This window comes from Sinohyriopsis cumingii, chromosome 11, assembly GCF_028554795.1.
Source record: "Sinohyriopsis cumingii isolate HCF-2022 chromosome 11, ASM2855479v2, whole genome shotgun sequence".
NCBI lineage: Eukaryota > Metazoa > Mollusca > Bivalvia > Unionida > Unionidae > Sinohyriopsis > Sinohyriopsis cumingii.
The window spans coordinates 23,816,154-23,833,682 of NC_142971.1; the positions used below are offsets into that span (position 1 = coordinate 23,816,154).

General features: G+C 42.0%; 1 protein-coding gene across 5 annotated transcripts in view; it reads right to left on the reverse strand.

Annotated features, from left to right (window-relative positions):
- Window positions 1-15,153, reverse strand: part of LOC149787781 (DNA damage-regulated autophagy modulator protein 2-like) — a 42,611-nt gene extending 27,458 nt beyond the window's left edge. For 2 of the 5 annotated variants that reach the window (XR_016424098.1, XM_089973985.1), the window contains exon 1: window positions 14,945-15,153. Coding sequence is in view for 2 of the 5 variants with exons in the window: in XM_089973985.1 (XP_089830111.1) it covers window positions 14,945-15,066 (122 nt within the window). In the remaining 3 variants the exon portion in view is untranslated. Of the gene's footprint in view, window positions 1-14,828 lie in introns of all 5 variants that reach the window. The other 3 variants (XM_089973979.1, XM_089973980.1, XM_089973981.1) reach the window with 3 other exon arrangements.
- Window positions 15,154-17,529: the final 2,376 nt, after the last annotated feature.

A 17,529-nucleotide genomic window follows, 5' to 3' on the forward strand; every position in this document is an offset into this window, starting at 1 on the left:
TACGTGGATGCTTTTTTGAAACTGAAACAAGAAGCCAGCGGCTATCAACCCTGGTGTCACACTCCCGAAGACCAAATACAATTCAAAGAGAAATACTATGAACAAGAAGGCATCACTTTAGACCACATCGAGAAAAACGAAGGCAGGCGATCGTTTGCCAAAGTGATGTTAAATTGCTTGTGGGGTAAAATGGCACAACGCCCGTGTTTACCCAAGACGGAATATTTGACAGAACCTTCCCGCTACTTCCAGATGATTCACGACAGAACCAAATACATGAAACACGTGGACGTCGTTCGCGAGGATTTGATCTTGGTCAATTACGAAGAAGATCTGGACTTTGTACAATACGACCCTTTTGGAAATGTCATCATTGCGGCTTACGTGACAGCTCATGCTCGCTTAAAATTGTACGAAGCTTTAGAACTGTTAGGGGAACGCGTCCTGTACTTTGACACGGATAGTTGCATCTACATTCATCACCCGAGTCAACAGCACCCTGACATCGAAGGAGACCGTTTAGGAGCCTGGACAGACGAGCATCCCGACGACAAGATTCTAAGTTTCGTCAGTGGCGGTCCAAAAAATTACGGCTACGAATACCGGGACAAACAAGGAGAAGTGCACACGACGTGCAAAGTGAAAGGATTGACTCTGAATTATCGTACCCGTCGAGTGGTCAACTTTTGGGGTACTGAAAGAAGCCTTGCAATCGGGAGAGGATGGAAACTTTAAAGTGACCACCTATCAACCGAACAAGATTGTACGTTTACCCACTCACCACATCGTCAGTCGACCCTTGGAAAAAGTCTATCAAATCGTCTACCAGAAGCGAGTGCGACTGCCCAATCATTTCACTTTACCGTATGGACACGTCGGTATTGGTCGGTATTGGTCTGTATATAAAAAGGAACTCTAGGCAAGATCGATAGTTCATTGTGACTACCAAGACCAAGCGAACAAGATGAATACTTTCAGAGAAACACAAAACAAGTTTAGAAAGGCACACTTCAAGTGTGGGACTTCTGAAGTGGAATGTGATTGTGAGCCTTGCGATGGGTACGATGCTGTACGTTGTGACTTTAGCGATGCCGTAAAGCATCATGGGAACTTTAGTGTCACTACCTGTATCATTGAAAGTGATGCTGTGCGTGTCAAACCTGAGGGATGCGAAAGCGATGCCACTCGTGCTCTTGGACATTTTACTGGGTTTCGTTTTAAAGGGGAATGTTCACCTTCACGTCTACCCCCCTACGGATGTCATCCAGCCCTGAGCAAGCTCCTGTCCATGTCACCCAACTCTCATCGAAACGAACCTGTGAAAGACGAATATTCGTTTCCTGTGCGTTTGTCGGAATACTGCGACTTTGAAAATCGTCTTCAATCGTTCAAAGGAAAATGGCCTAAGTATCTTGGAGGACCGACCCCCGAAGAATTAGCCAGAGCCGGATTTTTCTACTTGGGCGAAGGAGATAAAGTCAAGTGCTTCAGTTGCGGTGTGTCACTTCATTACTGGAAACCACAAGATTCGGCCTACGTAGAACATGCTCGATGGTCACCGAATTGTCATTACTTACCCATAGTGGGACCGAGACATTGAAGTAACTTACCATAATCTGTTCATGGATACTTTACACGAGAACATTCGTGCTTTGCCTATGGAGTTGAGAGAACGCATTTACCGAGAGCTGGTGAAAATACAAGTGAAACGTAAAGAACAATTGCATCCGTTACGTCACCGGTGTTTGAACCACTGGTACATGCATAATGCTATACAAGGACTGATTCGGGGTTGAAAGTGTTCCATTGGACAGACATTGATCAACGATCCCATAGTTTTAAAAAGGATTGGTTTGCTATTGACGATTCTATCTACTACATTGTAAACTTACTGCATCGAATTTCAGAGGAAGAGTTAACGAATTACCAACATCTTGTACACAATGTCAACTTAGTGAAAGAGGAAACTTCTGAACGAATTGTAATGTGTAAATTAGTAACTTAACGATTTAAATTCGACACTGAAGTAAAACCATGTCTGTGCAAACGGTACACTTCTTGTGTCAGACAAAAGAGGATTTAGTATGACCTATTCATGGATACTTTGCTAGAGAACATTCGTGCTTTGCCTGTGGAGTTGAGAGAACGCATTTACCGAGAACTGATTAAACTACAAGTGAAACGCAAACGCAAAGTTATTCAACCGTTTTTAAATTTTGCTCTGTTCCAAAGTATAAGAAGACTGATTATGAGTGGATATTACATCAGGCACAAAGGTAAACGAGGCTATTGGCCACCACCCAAGGATTCCAAAAACAGCGTATATACTTATGGATACTTTACAAGAGAACATTTTGGGCTTGCCTGTGGAGTTGAGAGAAAGGATTTACCGACAGCTGGTCAAAATACAAGTCAAACGTAAAGAACAATTGCATCCGTTACGTCACCAGATCTTTAACCACTGGTACCTGAATGGTATAAGAGGACTGATTCGTCAGAAATTCTTTCAGTGGTCAGACCTTGTTGAACACTTTCAGTTTGTGAATGAACTAAACGTTCGTAATTTTGGTTACTTCGAGATTCACCTACTGCAACGTATTGAGGAAGACGAGTTAAAGGATTACCAACATATGTTACGTGGAATCTGCTTAGCGGAAGACGAAACATCTAGACAAACTCTGACGTTTCGGTTACAGTATGTAACATTTAAATTCCCTACTGGAGAACGAACATGTCTAGTTAGAAATTACCTTTATTGCTTCCGAAACAAAGAGACTGTAAAATCAGGCTGCCATGCCACGGATTATGTCACATATCATTGAACAGATTCCGTGGAAGGAACTCAATGACCATATTCAAACCGTGGATCATTACCATCGATTATTACAAGAACTGTATCCATTCAATTTGGGTGGACAAGTGGTGTGTGTTTTAGTGACTTGTTTTCTGGGATTTCGTTTACCAGCCGATTCCTTGTGGACTCTTTACGATCAGTACTTACCACCTCAAAGTCCTTAAATGGTCACGAAAGACTCCTTTTGCTCAAAGCCTTGCGGTTTCATCTGGATACTTCTCGACCTCTACGGGAAAAAAAGATTCGTCAACTTTTAGCTACCCAAGACGTGTATGACGATGTGTGTGTAGCTTGTGACTTACACCCCCATTGGACAGATGTCCGTGCCTGGAAAGAATGGGATTTTATGGCTTGGACCCAAGAAGTGGCCCAGTATGCACGAGAGTTGTTCAAGGAAAAAAGTTACTTTTCAACCTGTGTTAGTGACGGTACCAGAAGAACCCGTCACTCAGGACAGGACTGTCGTGGACAGTCCTGAAAGACCCTTTCGGGAGGACACTTGTGTGACCTTACCCCCTATAGAACTGGTCAGAACTTTACCCAAAACATGTTGTACAGACACTAGTTTTTATTCCACGTTGATGGTTATCATGTGCCTTTTATCCTTGTACTTAAGCCTTTGGTTTTTATGTATTTTTGTCTTTCGTATTCATGTTTAAAACATTCAATAAACGTGTTCTGAAAAAAGTATATAAACTCTCGTCTTGTTTGTTTTCGTGTCACAAGTGACATTCCTAACACTGTGGCTACCTCTGCTGTCTCTGCTCCCTCTTCCTCTACTGTCAAAACCATCGACGAACAGTTAGATCGTGCCAGTTGGGAGGCTTTGTATCTTCGCCATCCTTTTAACATGATCATTGCTGGACCTAGCGGCTCAGGCAAGACCGAATTCGTCAAACGTTTGATCGAACATAAACATCATTTGATCGATCGACCACCTCAGCGGATCGTGTGGTGTTACAAAGAGTGGCAATCGGCGTACAGCCTCTTGCGAGAAAGTCAAGGCGATTCCATCGTGTTTGTGGAAGGCATTCCTAAAGAAGACGACGGCATCGTCTCTGACTCCCGTCAAACCCATTTGGTCATTTTCGACGACATGTTAGGAGAAGAGGAAGAAGAAATTAAACTGTGGTTCACACGCAAAGGGCATCACCGTAATGCCAGTGTCGTTTACATCACCCAAAATTTGTTTCAACAAAGTAAAGCCCATCGCACCATCAGTCTCAATGCACATTACTTGGTCTTGTTTAAAAGCCCTCGAGATAAATGACAAGTGCAAGTCTTAGCCAAACAGTTAGGAACGCCTTGGCTGACTCAGGCGTACGACGATGCCACTCAAATGCCACACGCCTATTTCCTCGTCGATTTGAAACCTACGCCCCCGATGATTTGCGATTTCGTACCCACTTGTTTCACCACTGGTGCCAAGACGGAGGGCCTGTCCTGTACACGTCTCCGTCCTCGACTTAATTTCACTCCACATAAAAAAATCTATAAAAACCTCAGACCCTTTTCGTCTGTCTCACACACATTTTGAACATGACGTCCCTTCAGTCGCATCTTCCCGTCAAATTGATTCGTGCCTTGTATGGCATCAGTCGAGAAAAAATCCACAAATACGAGCTCGTGTCTTAGATGCTAGCCTCAAAGAAGTCATACGATGGTTCACGGTGACGGCACGTTAATTACTCCAAGGAATCATTCAGATTCCTCATCAAACCAAACGCTTTTTCGATCGAAACAAAGTCGCTTTGGTCCAACTGGCCGATCCCCGCATCGACACTCAAATAAAAAAACAAATCATTTTGAAACCTGGAGGGAGCGGTACTCTAGGAGGGGTCATCATTCGCTCTCTCTTAAGATGGATCCTAATGCCCCCAAGCTTCTCCCCAAGAAAAAAGTCCAACGGAGCCACAAGAAGAAAAAGACCAGGTCCCCAAGGAGAACTTCTCCAGTGGCGGGACCCTCCTCTTACCAGACACCACCCCGGAAAAAGGAAAGAAGCCCCCAGAAAAAGAAACAGAGAAAAAGTCCCCAGAAAAAGAAAAGTCCACAGAAGAAAACTAGTCGCAAGAGAGTCACTTCGGCCAGGACGCAACCTTACACTCGCAAACCACGACCTGCCACGGCGGTGGCCGCGTCTCCGGCAGCCTCAAGTTCATCCACTTCTCCGTTGATGACACCAAGAACTGAAGAGTACTTGGAGACGTTGATCACACCAAGAACTTCTCCGTTGATGACCCCAAGAACTTCTCCAGTGGCAGGACCCTCCAATTTAGTGACAGTGGCTGCTGCTCACAAAGTACCTGCTCCCAAAATCAAAGTTCAAGAAAGATCGGGCATGTTACAAAGTTTACTGGATTTGTCCAAGCAAGAACTTGCTCGATTTAGTCCGTTGCATACCCCTACACGACGTGTCATGCCTGTCCTCAAACTGATACGACATAAAGACAATCAGTGGCGACGCGTTCCAGTATAAAAAAGGTGTGTGACCAAGTAGGGTATCAGTGTTTTGGTGCTCCTGAAGATGTCACCCTCCAGAAAACATCCCTCTTCTAAACAACCCCAAGGAAAGAAAAGAAAAGGACTGCCTCCTCGTTTAGTCAAACATGGAGACATGTTATCTGTCCTGTCCAAAGCTTCTCCACCTCTACGAAAAAAACTCATTCAATCGGCCTCCAAAGAGGTCATCGATACCGTGTGCGAATGCTGTTTGAACGTCTTGAAAGGCACGATCCCTTTGTCCAAACACCAGAAACAATACTTAGGCAAACATCGTCACGTTCTTCGCCAAATGGTTCAAAAGAAAATTCCCATTCGTGAAAAGAAGAAGATGTTGGTCCAACGTGGAGGCATTTTACCCCTCTTGTTAGGCCCCTTACTGAAAGGAGTCTTGGGAACCATGTTGGGAGGACTGGTGGGAGCACGATAAAAAGGCCCTCGGACGTCCCAAGATCTCAGAATCGACCCCTGACAACCCCATGGAAGGACGAAAACTAGCTTTAGTACCTTACAAACGATGGATAGAATACCATCGTTGGCAAGAACAACGCACCCCGCATTTACCTACCAATCCCAATTTGAGCGAGATGTCCCAGTTACAACACGAATTGCAGTCCTTGATGGATCGCCAAGATTTGTCCGAAACAGAAAAATCGCAAAAGGACGGTCAACTCTTTCAACGACTGCAACTCTTTCACCAGAAAGCTTTAGACGAAACAGCTCTACCCCCTCTGAAAGATTTTAAGACCTTGATGAAAAGTCCAGCACCATCATCACTACCACCACCACCACTACTACCATCCCCAGGGGTCACCAGAGATGATACCCCACGAAGACCTGAGGAAGAAGAGATGCGAGAAGTGTTTAAAACACCGTCAGCAGCTCCCATTTCGAGTAAGATTGCAGCATCCTTGTTGACCCCGTCCCCCACACCCCAACGAGAAGAAATGAAAGCTTGGGTTAAAAAGATGATGTCCACTCCTCCTTCGACAGAAGTGAAAAAGAAAGAAGGGAAACCAGAAGTGAAAAAAGAAAAGAAAACCAAAGCCATTCCATTGCCACCTCCACCACCACTACCTTCAACTTCTACTCCCGTAGCCCATCGGACACGTAAATCCGTTTCTAAACCACCCTTTCGACCCACCCAAAGTAGCATCACCGAAGAGTGGGTGACTTATTAACAAACCAAAAAAATGGAAAAAGTCTTAGCCAGCATTTACTACGATCCCTCGCATCCTGCAGGTTACGCAGGAGTTCAAAAATTGTATCGTGCTGCCAAAACTCGACTGAAAAGTCTCCGTTTACCTCAAGTGCAATGATGGTTACAAGAACAAGCTACCTACACTTTACACAAACCCATTCAACGCAAGTTTTCCAGAAGTCGCACCCGAGTGGAAGGCATCGATCATCAATGGCAAGCCGATTTAGCCGATGTCTCTCATTTGGCCAGCTACAATCGTGGCTACAAATATTTGTTTTGTGTCATCGACGTCTTTTCCAAATTTGCCTGGGCTTTTGCCCTTGACTTCCAAATCGAGCAGCGAGTTAGTGCGAGCCCTGCAACGGGTGTTGAAACAAAGCGGTCGTCACCCTCTTCGATGGCAAACGGACAAAGGTACCGAATTTCTGAACCAAGCTTTCCAAAAAGAATTAAAGAAACGTAACATTCATTTTTTTACCACCAAGAATACCGAAACCAAAGCCAGCATCGTGGAACGTTTTCAACGCACCTTGAAAGAACGCATGTGGAAATATTTTACGCATCACCACACTCTGAAGTACTTCGACATCTTACCGCACCTGGTGCAAGCGTACAACCAATCTTACCATCGAAGCATCGGACGTGCCCCGCAAGAAGTGACTCCCGACAACGAAGTGCTGGTGTTTGAGCGCCTGTTTCGTATGTCCCCGACGAGGGCTGTCCCCAAGAAAAGTGGAGAGTTGGCCGTAGGAGATTGGGTGCGCATTGATAAAACCAAACGCACTTTCGACAAAGGTTACTTACCTAACTGGACGACCGAATTATTTCGTGTCACTGGACGAGTGCATGGTTGTCATCCTGCCGTCTATAAATTGGAAGACATGAACGGAGAAGTGCTCAAAGGAACGTTTTATTTGCCCGAGTTACAACGTGTCACCAAAAAAGAAGACAACGTGTACGACATCGAAAGCATTCTCGAACGCAGAACCCGTAAAGTGGGCTAACGACGTGTCAAAGAAGTCAAAGTACGTTGGAAAGGATATCCACCCAGTTTTGATTCTTGGATCGACGCTTCGCAAGTCATCGACTATAAAAAGAAGTGACCATCATGCCCTTTCACACAGACGCAGCTACGTCGACCACTCCTTCACCTAGTTCTTCTGTGCAAGATTTACAAAAACAACCCTTGTGGGTGTGGTGTGGAGAACGTGTGCCTAAAACGCAAATCGTCTTTTTCTGCCAAATCTTCGTGGTGTATTGTGTCATCGGGGCAGCCATTGCCAATCTGAGTTTGCAACAAGGAGACAAACAATTGTGGACCATTTTATTGAGCAGTTGCATCGGTTACCTGCTTCCCAATCCCTCCCTGAAATTCACTTCGAACGGGAACCACGGGAACCTTGTGTCCAGTGCCAGTGCCAGTCACCACTCCAATAACAACCACAACCAGAACCCCATTTTGGGCGGAGACACGCCTCTGACGTCCAGTAACCCCTCGGACAGTCACAGAACTCTGGAATTATGAGTTACCAAAACCAATTTTACTTAACCTTACCCAGTGACAGTTCCATGGAGGTGTTTCCCCACAACACGTTGTGCTGTTACACGGCCAAATTACCTCAGGCCATCCCATTAGATCACGAAGCCCATTGGGAAGTGGCTTTAGTGGAAATCATTCACCCGACCCAAGTCCTCAATGTCCTTCCCAATCAAAATAAATTTGATGTGGAAGTTCATGACGAGCAAGTGCAACAGTACTTGGATACCCATGTGAAATATGACAAGAAAACCCGTACACAAAATAAAAAGTACACCACCTATTACTTGTTCATTCCCCCAGGCTATTATTTTAGTGGTCAACATTTGGTCAGCACCATAGCCACCAGGTTTAATAGCGTGTTTCTGAAAGCTTTGGAGAGTGTCAGAAAAAGTGTCACCATGGAATACCACAAAGGAGCTCGTCGCTTCTCGATGAAATTTGACGGGAGTAAAACCCTGTCCATTTTATTTTGTCCTGAATTGTTTGACATGTTGGGCGGAGACATGAACATGAGAATGACCATGCTCAAGAAAAACGAATTACCAATTGTATACGACAACGAGTCTTTTAGCAAGTTATTTCGTACCCCGGTAGAACTGAACCAAGGACTGAATTTGATGTTCGTGTATTCCGATGTGGTGGAGTACAACGCGGTGGGACACACCTCTGTGCCGTTATTGCGTGTCATTCCTTTCAAAGTGGATTCTGCCACGAACGCTGACGAGGAAGGTGGAAACACTTATCACGTCCACCGCGAATTTGTACATCCTCACTATTTACCTGTCAGCAAATCGTATTTGGACACGGTCAACATTACTATAAAAGGAGATTTGGGACAAAATATTCCATTCACCAAAGGAAAAGTCACGGTGAAACTCCATTTTCGAAAACGGTTTTCTCACGAATCGTAAGTCATGTATCCAGTGTACCGAGGGGTTGCTCGACAGTGAGGACACGGTTTAGGAGATATGTTAAAATCGGCCTTTCGTTCGGTGGCCCCGGTGTTGAAACCGATGGTGACACGCGGATTGCACGCCTTGAAAGATGCGGCACTGACGCAAGGCAAAGAATTTCTCCAAAATGTCATCATCGACAAACAAAACCCTAAAGAAGCCTTCATGAGGGCAGGCAAAAATGTCTTGCTGCAAACGGGCAAAGACATCTTAGGCCGACGAGACACACCTATAATGCCCTGCACGCTACCAAGTCAGGCATTCAGCAAGGACAAGGCAGAAAGAGACGACGAAGAAAACACCCTTTCACCAGACTTCACACTTCTAAAGCGAGAAAGACAAAGAAAAGAAGAACCGTTCGAGACTTAGACGTTTTCGATTATTGAGAAAGAAAAAAATGATGCGCCGAGAGTCTTGCGCTTGTTCCAAGTCGGAACTGGATCTGTTTGCCATGCCCCCCACCATGATGACCATGCAAGAATCCCAATGGGTGGAATTTCATCCCGTCTCCTCATTGACAGATTCCGCTCCCATCGAGTTTGAAATCAAAGGACAGCCCGAAGATTACATCGATCTGAATAGCAGTTACTTGTACCTGAAAGTCAAAGTTCTAGATAAGAATGGAAGTGGTATAGACGGTGACGAGAAAGTGGCTCCCGTCAACAATTTCATGCATTCCTTGTTCAGCTCAGTGGACTTGTACTTGAATAACAAACTGGTCAGCAGCAGCATGGATACTTACCCTTACCGTGCCTACCTGGAAAATCTCTTGACGTACGGAATAGATGCCAAGAATACTCATCTCAATGCTTGTGTGCTATGGGAACCTGACGAAGCGGACAAGTTTGACGTAATAAATAAAGACAATGACGGCTTTGAGGAAAGACGAAACAAAATCAAAGAGGGAAAGATTTTAGAACTGATGGATCGTTTGCATTTGGACATGTGGTTGCAAGAGAAATATTTGCTGAACGGGGTAAATGTCCGCCTGAGACTGAATCATAGCAGTACCGCTTTCCATTTGTTGACTGATAGTGCTGACGTCAATCCCAAAAGCAAAATCGAGGAGGCCAAACTCTACGTACGACGCGTGGAAGTGTTACCTAAAGTGGGAAACGACATCAGTCAGACGTTAAGCAGAACGACCGCCAAGTATCCCATACGACGCGTGGAAGTGAAAAAGTTCACCATTCCTACTGGACAGCATTCCATGATCGAAGATCATCTGTTCCAAGGACAGCTACCCAAACGTTTGATCATTGGTATGGTCTTGAATTCAGCCTTCAACGGAGCTATCGCTGAAAATCCTTTCAACTTTCAACACTTTAAGGTGAAGAAAATCGAAGTCAGTCGCGATGGCAAGACCTTGTGTACCCGACCTTTCGAACCTGACTTTGAGAATAAGAATTACTTGAGATCGTACTTGTCGCTGTACGAAGCCACCGGACAGTTAGGAACCAACACCAGTCACGGCATTACGTACGAGGATTACGCAGGAGGCTATGCTTTGTGGGCTTTCGATTTCACTCCAGACCAAGGCAGCGACGAGGGACATTTCCACCCTATAAAATCAGGCCAGATTCGTGTGGAACTTCAGTTTGCAGATTCACTGGACAAAACAGTGAACGTCATCCTGTATGCAGAATTCGATAATACCATAGAAATCAACAGTTTGAGAGAAGTCATTCTAGACTATTAGAAGCTATGGAAGACTGTTATCCCTCTTTACCTAGTGGAGAAACTTTGGAGATGGAATGTGAGGAGACCCTGGAAAAAGAAGAAGTTATCAAGATGAAGTCAAGATGGCCAGAACAAGAAACCCATTTAGTCTCCTGTTTTGCCAAACACTTGGTCGAAAAAATGACGGAATTGATCAAGAAAGATTGCTATGGATGTCAAAACGATCATCCCAGTCAAATTGAACACGATAAATGCCTGATGCTGAGTCAAGAAGAAAAATTGGACGAGTATCTGGACGATGCTTGGAGTCTCATCTCGGACGAAGACGTGTTGCACCAGTGGTATAAAGACTTGCGTGAACATTCTTGTCCACCATTAACCACTCAAGAGATCGATCACATCGAAGCTCTCCTGAATCTGAGTGAGGAGACGAAACGAAGAAACGGTTATTTGTCAGACATTTTCAAGCAAAAAGTCAGGATGGAATTGATGACTTATTATTACCTGTGAAGAAGAAAAAAACCACACAAGACATGGATACCTGGGAACTTTATTACCTTTTGAACCACAGTTCGTATACGTCTTCTTGGAATCCTGTCGTCTGTGCTAAAGATGAACTCCCTCATCGCAAACCTCAAGACCATCTAGCTTACGTGATCAACACGGACGACAGTCATTTCCCAGGAACCCACTGGGTAGCCGTTTACTTTCCTCAAGAAGGTTGTGTGGAATATTTCGAATCGTACGGATTGCCCCCTTTGGAAGACGATATCATTGACTTTATGAGAAGAAATGCTCAAACCACCCGATTCAATAATGTGAAATTACAAGGCACAGATTCCTTGGTGTGTGGACAATATTGTGTGTATTTTCTGCATCATCGCAGCCTGGGCTATTCCTTAGAACATTTAGTGACTCATTTTGATCCTCGTTCTTCTTCTAGAAATGATGTGAAAGTAGATCGATGGTTTTGTGACCATTATGCTTATCTTTTGTCTCAGGCTAGGAAACGTAGTGTCCATCAATGGCCTAATGACTTCCAACAATGGAAATCACAATTTCATTCACAACGTTGCCAACCCTGTTTAAAGTAGAGTGTGAATTGAAAAAATGTTTGTGATTTGAAGAAAAAAATGTTTGATGTTATATTGTTGGATTATTGTTAAAAATGTTAGAGTTGTTGGTTAGTGTTAAGTGATTTTGAATAAAAAATGTTGTGTTTCGAAAAAAAATGCCTTTGTCTTTTGTTTGGCTATAAGAATGTTGATTCATGCTCTTTGACTTCTTACTATCCCTCTCATGACACTCATTGAACGTTCCGGCTCGAAAACCGTGGAGGGATGTTTTCCTTCACGTCCGCGCTTTGACTTTAAGAACCGGGGGAGTTTCCAGTCTAACCATCCATTGTCGACTCATCCTCCTACGAAGATGTGCTCCAAACAAGCTAAGCTAAACGAAGCCTACGTAAATTTGCATAGGGTCAGACACAGTCTGATACAGAAGCCAGAATTGATAGAGAATGTGAGAATGTTAAAAGTCACTGAAGACCTAATAGAAGAGCTCTTCAGAGAAGAAGTGAACAGGGAGAAAGAAGAATGGACAGAGAAGTACAGACTTCAGAGACAGCAGCAACAGCAACAACAACAACAGCAGCAGGAACCTGAACCTGACAGAGGCTTTGTCGATTGTCGTATCGACACCAAAGAGTTCTTCTTCTCTTTCCGAAGAAGCAGACCTATCGTCAGAAAGTCTATCCTCAGAGGACGACGCATTCCTAGAAACTAAAAGATTGCCATAGCAAACAAAAAAAACAGCCCTTTTCAGGGCTACCCCAATACTCTAGAAAAGAAATAACAATCGATTTGCCAATGTGTGTAGGTAGAGTAGTGTGAATATAAACACTGACTCTTTTTTCCTAGTGTGAGGGTATGTGTTTGAGTTTGTGTGTTTGTGTTTGTGTGTTTGTGTTTGTAAGCGCTCACGTACGTTTGTGTGAACAGTAGATTATGGGTTTGTTTATTGTTTGTTAGCGTATGTGGAGAGTATAGTTAGGGTTTTGTAACCGCTCACGTACGACTGTGTGGATAGTAGATTATGGATTTAGTTTTAATGATTTGCGTGTGTAAATAGTAGATTTGGGGTTTGTTTATTGCTGATTCACGTATGTGGATAGTAGATCATATGAAATGAGAAAAGTAGGGGATGTTTTCCTTCACGTCCGCGCGTTGTTTGGTCATGGTCTAGGTAATATCAATTTTATGTCTTAGGGGATGTTTTCGATCACGTCCGCGCTTTCACTATAAGAACCTACAGTATTCATCGTTCAAACCATTCTACAGAGAAGATGGCTTCAAACCAACTCGATAAAATGCAAACATTGCAAGACGTCCTGGACAATTTGGGCATGATGGAACAAATGCTAGTGAGACTAAATGAAGATCACTATTCTTATAGCCCCCATCGAGTAAAGATGGAGATTAACAACTTAAGAAAAGTAAAGGAAATGATAAGTGCTGTGATGAAAGAAATAAAGGAGGAGAAGGAGGATGAAGAGGAAAGGATAAGGATAAGAACATGGAATGAAAAAATTGAAAAAGAAGAAGAAAATGAGAAGAGGAAGAAAGAAGAGGAGAAGAAGAAAGAAGAGGAGAAGAAGAAAGAAAAGAAGAGAAAGAGTGTAGGAGAGAAAATAAGAAGTTGGTGGAGAAATAGAAAAAATTAGAAGCAGAAGAAACCCAAAGGCCCTTTTCAGGGCCACTCATAGGTCTCGAAAAGAGAATGACTTTCGATTGCCTACCCATTTTTAATTATTTTTTTAAAAAAAAAATCCCATGTTAAATTCCCCTTGTCCCTAGACAAGCCCAAACTCTATTCCCCATGTTCAATTCCCCTTGTCGCTAGAGTGGCCCAGGGTTTTTTCTCCATGTTCAATTTCCCTTGAGGCTAGAGTGGCCCAGGGTTTTTCTCCATGTTCAATTTCCCTTGAGGCTAGAGTGGCCCAAGTGGGTCCTGTAATGCTAATTCCCATTGAGGCTAGGGTGGCCCCCTTCACTACTGCCAAGCGAGGCAGCTGTTATTACCATCTTTTAAAGTCTTTGGTATTCGAACCCGCGATCTGCCGGATCCGAGGCAGGCGCTCTAACCACTAGGCCACCGGAGCGGTTCGACTTATCTAATACGGTCAAATAATTGACGTTTAATATTATAGATATCCAAGCATAACTTAGTAAATGATATTGTAAGTCAACTAATATTCAATATGTACCCAAACCTTTGTCATAGTTCGTTCATGAAGACTCCGACATTCAGTCTGTTTTCACAAACTGGCACTTACCCGTTTATATCGTCACAATTTTACCATTTTCCGTCCATTCTAATAATGGTTTCCAAGTAACACGCTTCGTTATAATATGAATTCGGATACAATCAAATCTAAACGTGGCCTTCAAATTTTACAACCTGCTCAATAATATTTTACTAATTGATTTTTTAGATTCTATAAAGTTTTATCACCAGAAATTAGAAGAGTCTTATTTGTTGATCTGGTCATATGTCTTGTATCCTTGAAGACAAATTTATTAAATCACTTTTCTATTTAGGGATGTTTATTTGTAATATGTCAATGTCGATTGTTATTTTTGAATGACGTCAGTTCTTAAAAGCTGATAATATTAATCTACTAGTTATTGTACCTTTTCTTCTTTTCGTTTGTACACAATGCAGTATGTACATTTACTGTTTAATTAAAGGTAAAAAGAATCCACTAATGGTTGATCAATCAATTAGCATACACGCCCATTGTTGAAAGAACTTTCCACGGCTTGGCCGTGTTGTCAGTCACACAATAAAAAAACGCTATATCCAACATATATCCCTGAATCAGAGCGGTGCTAGCTAAGTTGCAGAGGTTAGGGTTCGTAGTTCAAGGGTCGCTTATTCGATATCAGTCTGTGTCGGCAAACATATCTGCTTGGGAAAGGCACTTAGCATGATACAGCCAAGAAGGTGTTACGAGTACCCCCTGTCTGCCCTCCTCCACCCCCAACCACTTCATCATCCCCCCATCCTAAAATCTTAGTCAAACGGTTCGATACTTACCCAGGCAAGATGTGTCCTTTTAGGAATGATTATAGCCAATAACCACATTGCTATGTCAACTCCTGACATGTAAATTTATCGACCATTGTCCTTGCAAAATGTCAGTCTTTATTTACCTGCACAGATAATCACTTCCTTCAAGAACGGTTACATCATCACGTAAATGTTGCTCTCCGTATTCCTTCGCTTCAATAACCTTTTGAAGCAATGTGTTCTGTCCGTACATTTCCGAACTCATTATTATGACAATGTTAATTGGAGTCCTGGAGAATACGGCACTATCGTAAGACCACCTTATATGAAGTACTCGATAGATATGTTAGTACAGGTATTGCACTGAAATCAATAACCATACTCGCCCTAAAAGAGGAACCAGGTTTAATATACGGCGTTATAGTTATGTGCTGCCATATTCCAGCCAGTAAACACATCTCAAGCTGCGCTTGTTTCTCTTTGGTTGTGCCATATTAACAAATTAATTTTTGAAACAAGTCTCGAATGATTTTAAACCTATGAATTTTATCGTGACATGAATGTATGTGAACCGTTGTATTCAGTCGTGACATGAATGTATGCAAACCTGTGTATTTTATAGTGACATAAATGTATGAAAACCTTTTGTAGTTTATCATGACTTGAATGTATGCAAACCTATGTGTTTCATCGTGACATGAATGTATGTAAATATGTGTATTTTATCGTGACATGAATATATGAAAACCTGTGTATTTTATCGTGACATGAATGTATGTCAACCTATGTATTTTAGCGTGACATGAATGTATGTCAACCTATGTATTTTAGCGTGACATGAATGTATGAAAACCTGTGTACTGTATCGTGACATGAATGTATGTCAACCTATGTATTTTAGCGTGACATGAATGTATGTCAACCTATGTATTTTAGCGTGACATGAATGTATGAAAACCTGTGTACTGTATCGTGACATGAATGTATGTCAACCTATGTATTTTAGCGTGATATGAATGTATGAAAACCTGTGTATTGTATGGATATATGAATGTTTGTTTACCAATTTTGACCAAATATATATTGACTACTAGCATTATAGCTAGAAATACAAGTGGAAGTAATGGTCTAAAGATATTAGTATTTGATAAAGAAATCAAAATACACGGATAAATGCTGATGAACATGCGAAAGATGAAATTGCAGGAGTGTTTAAATAAGCTCTTGATCCAGGTGCACGAAACTCTCATTAAAATCAGTCAGTTACAGATTAAGATGAAATAGAACTGGAACCAGTCTATCAACAATGGATAGATGTAAATACTTCATTCAAATCTTATTAAAGATGACATACCCACCCTAAAATAACAAACAGAATACTAAGGATATTCTAATGCTGTTGAATTAGTAAACTAAAACATATGTCAATACAATTAGATTTTAAATACTTGATAAACAGAGAGAGAAAATAAGAAAGAGATGAATAAATGTAAGATGGAAAAATATTGCTACCGTTAGGAGAAGTAATACAGGTTACTGAATAAATAAAAAAAATAGCTGCCAATTAGCAGAGGTTTGAAAATAAACTTAAGAAAACATATTTATAATATAAATGTGAAGATTAGAAAAAAGTTACCTTTCAGTGAACAGTTTCAAATAGCTGTTTTAATGAGAAGGTTTGCCAATTGCAGTAATACGTATGATTGAATAACTCTTGTTTTATCCATGGCAAATTGTGTGAGGAGAGTTTAAAAGAAGGAGCTTACGTACCCTATGTGACCAGTCTTGGTCGAAAAGGAGGTGATACAATGGAAGAAGCATTGCAATAGGTAATAACAATCTTTTTTAATTACAGCTGTAAATATCGTTCCTTTAATATGGGATTAAATGATCCTTATTGGGTATTTATCGATGTGTAAATTTTACCTAATCACTCATATTGTGAGTGAATCAGTGACAATTTACACTTCGATAAATACCCAACCATGATCAAATCCTTATAATTAAAATTTAATTTCTTTATGTCATCATATCAGCAGATTTCATTAACAAAGTGTTCACGTTTTGGTACCTCGAAGGTTTCTTTCTTTAGCCTCATCACTGCGGCAGAATATATAGCCCCATTTTCGTTACCCAGGAATGGTCCAATTTTAAGTAGTAAGATAGGGTAGAGTGTTACAGCGGGTCATGACAGTTATCTAAGGAACTTGTCATGATACATTTTTTAGTCAAAAAATGGTTTGTGCTGTTTAAACCAGGTTATTCTTGTTTTTAACATTACTCTTGTGTATGGCACGTGTTGTTATAACATACGTTGTTCTTGCTTTCTGCGTATTTCGATCTTTCAAAACGCAAACTCGTGTCATTTGTTTTAGATTTCTTCCTCGTCATACGACCATGACCCATAACAGCTCCGATAACATGTTATCCAAGCTAAATGCAAAGATTGGCTTGTAAAACCGTATACACACCTTCTGCAGCAAACTGAGCCAGTAGCAGCAGGGGAAGGATGAACAGAGCAATTTTGGAGCAAGTCTTCTTTGAAAACAATGCTTCCTATGAAAAATTTGAAAATACAAGATCAATAACGTCAAACCAAAGCCTCTAACCGATCGAGATTTCGGTTGGCTCATTTTTTTTATACTTTATATTTGTCGCTCGTGTTTTCAAATGTGCATATTTGTTCGTTTCCCCACCGGGAAACTTGTTGTTAGTCGTCATCCTCCAT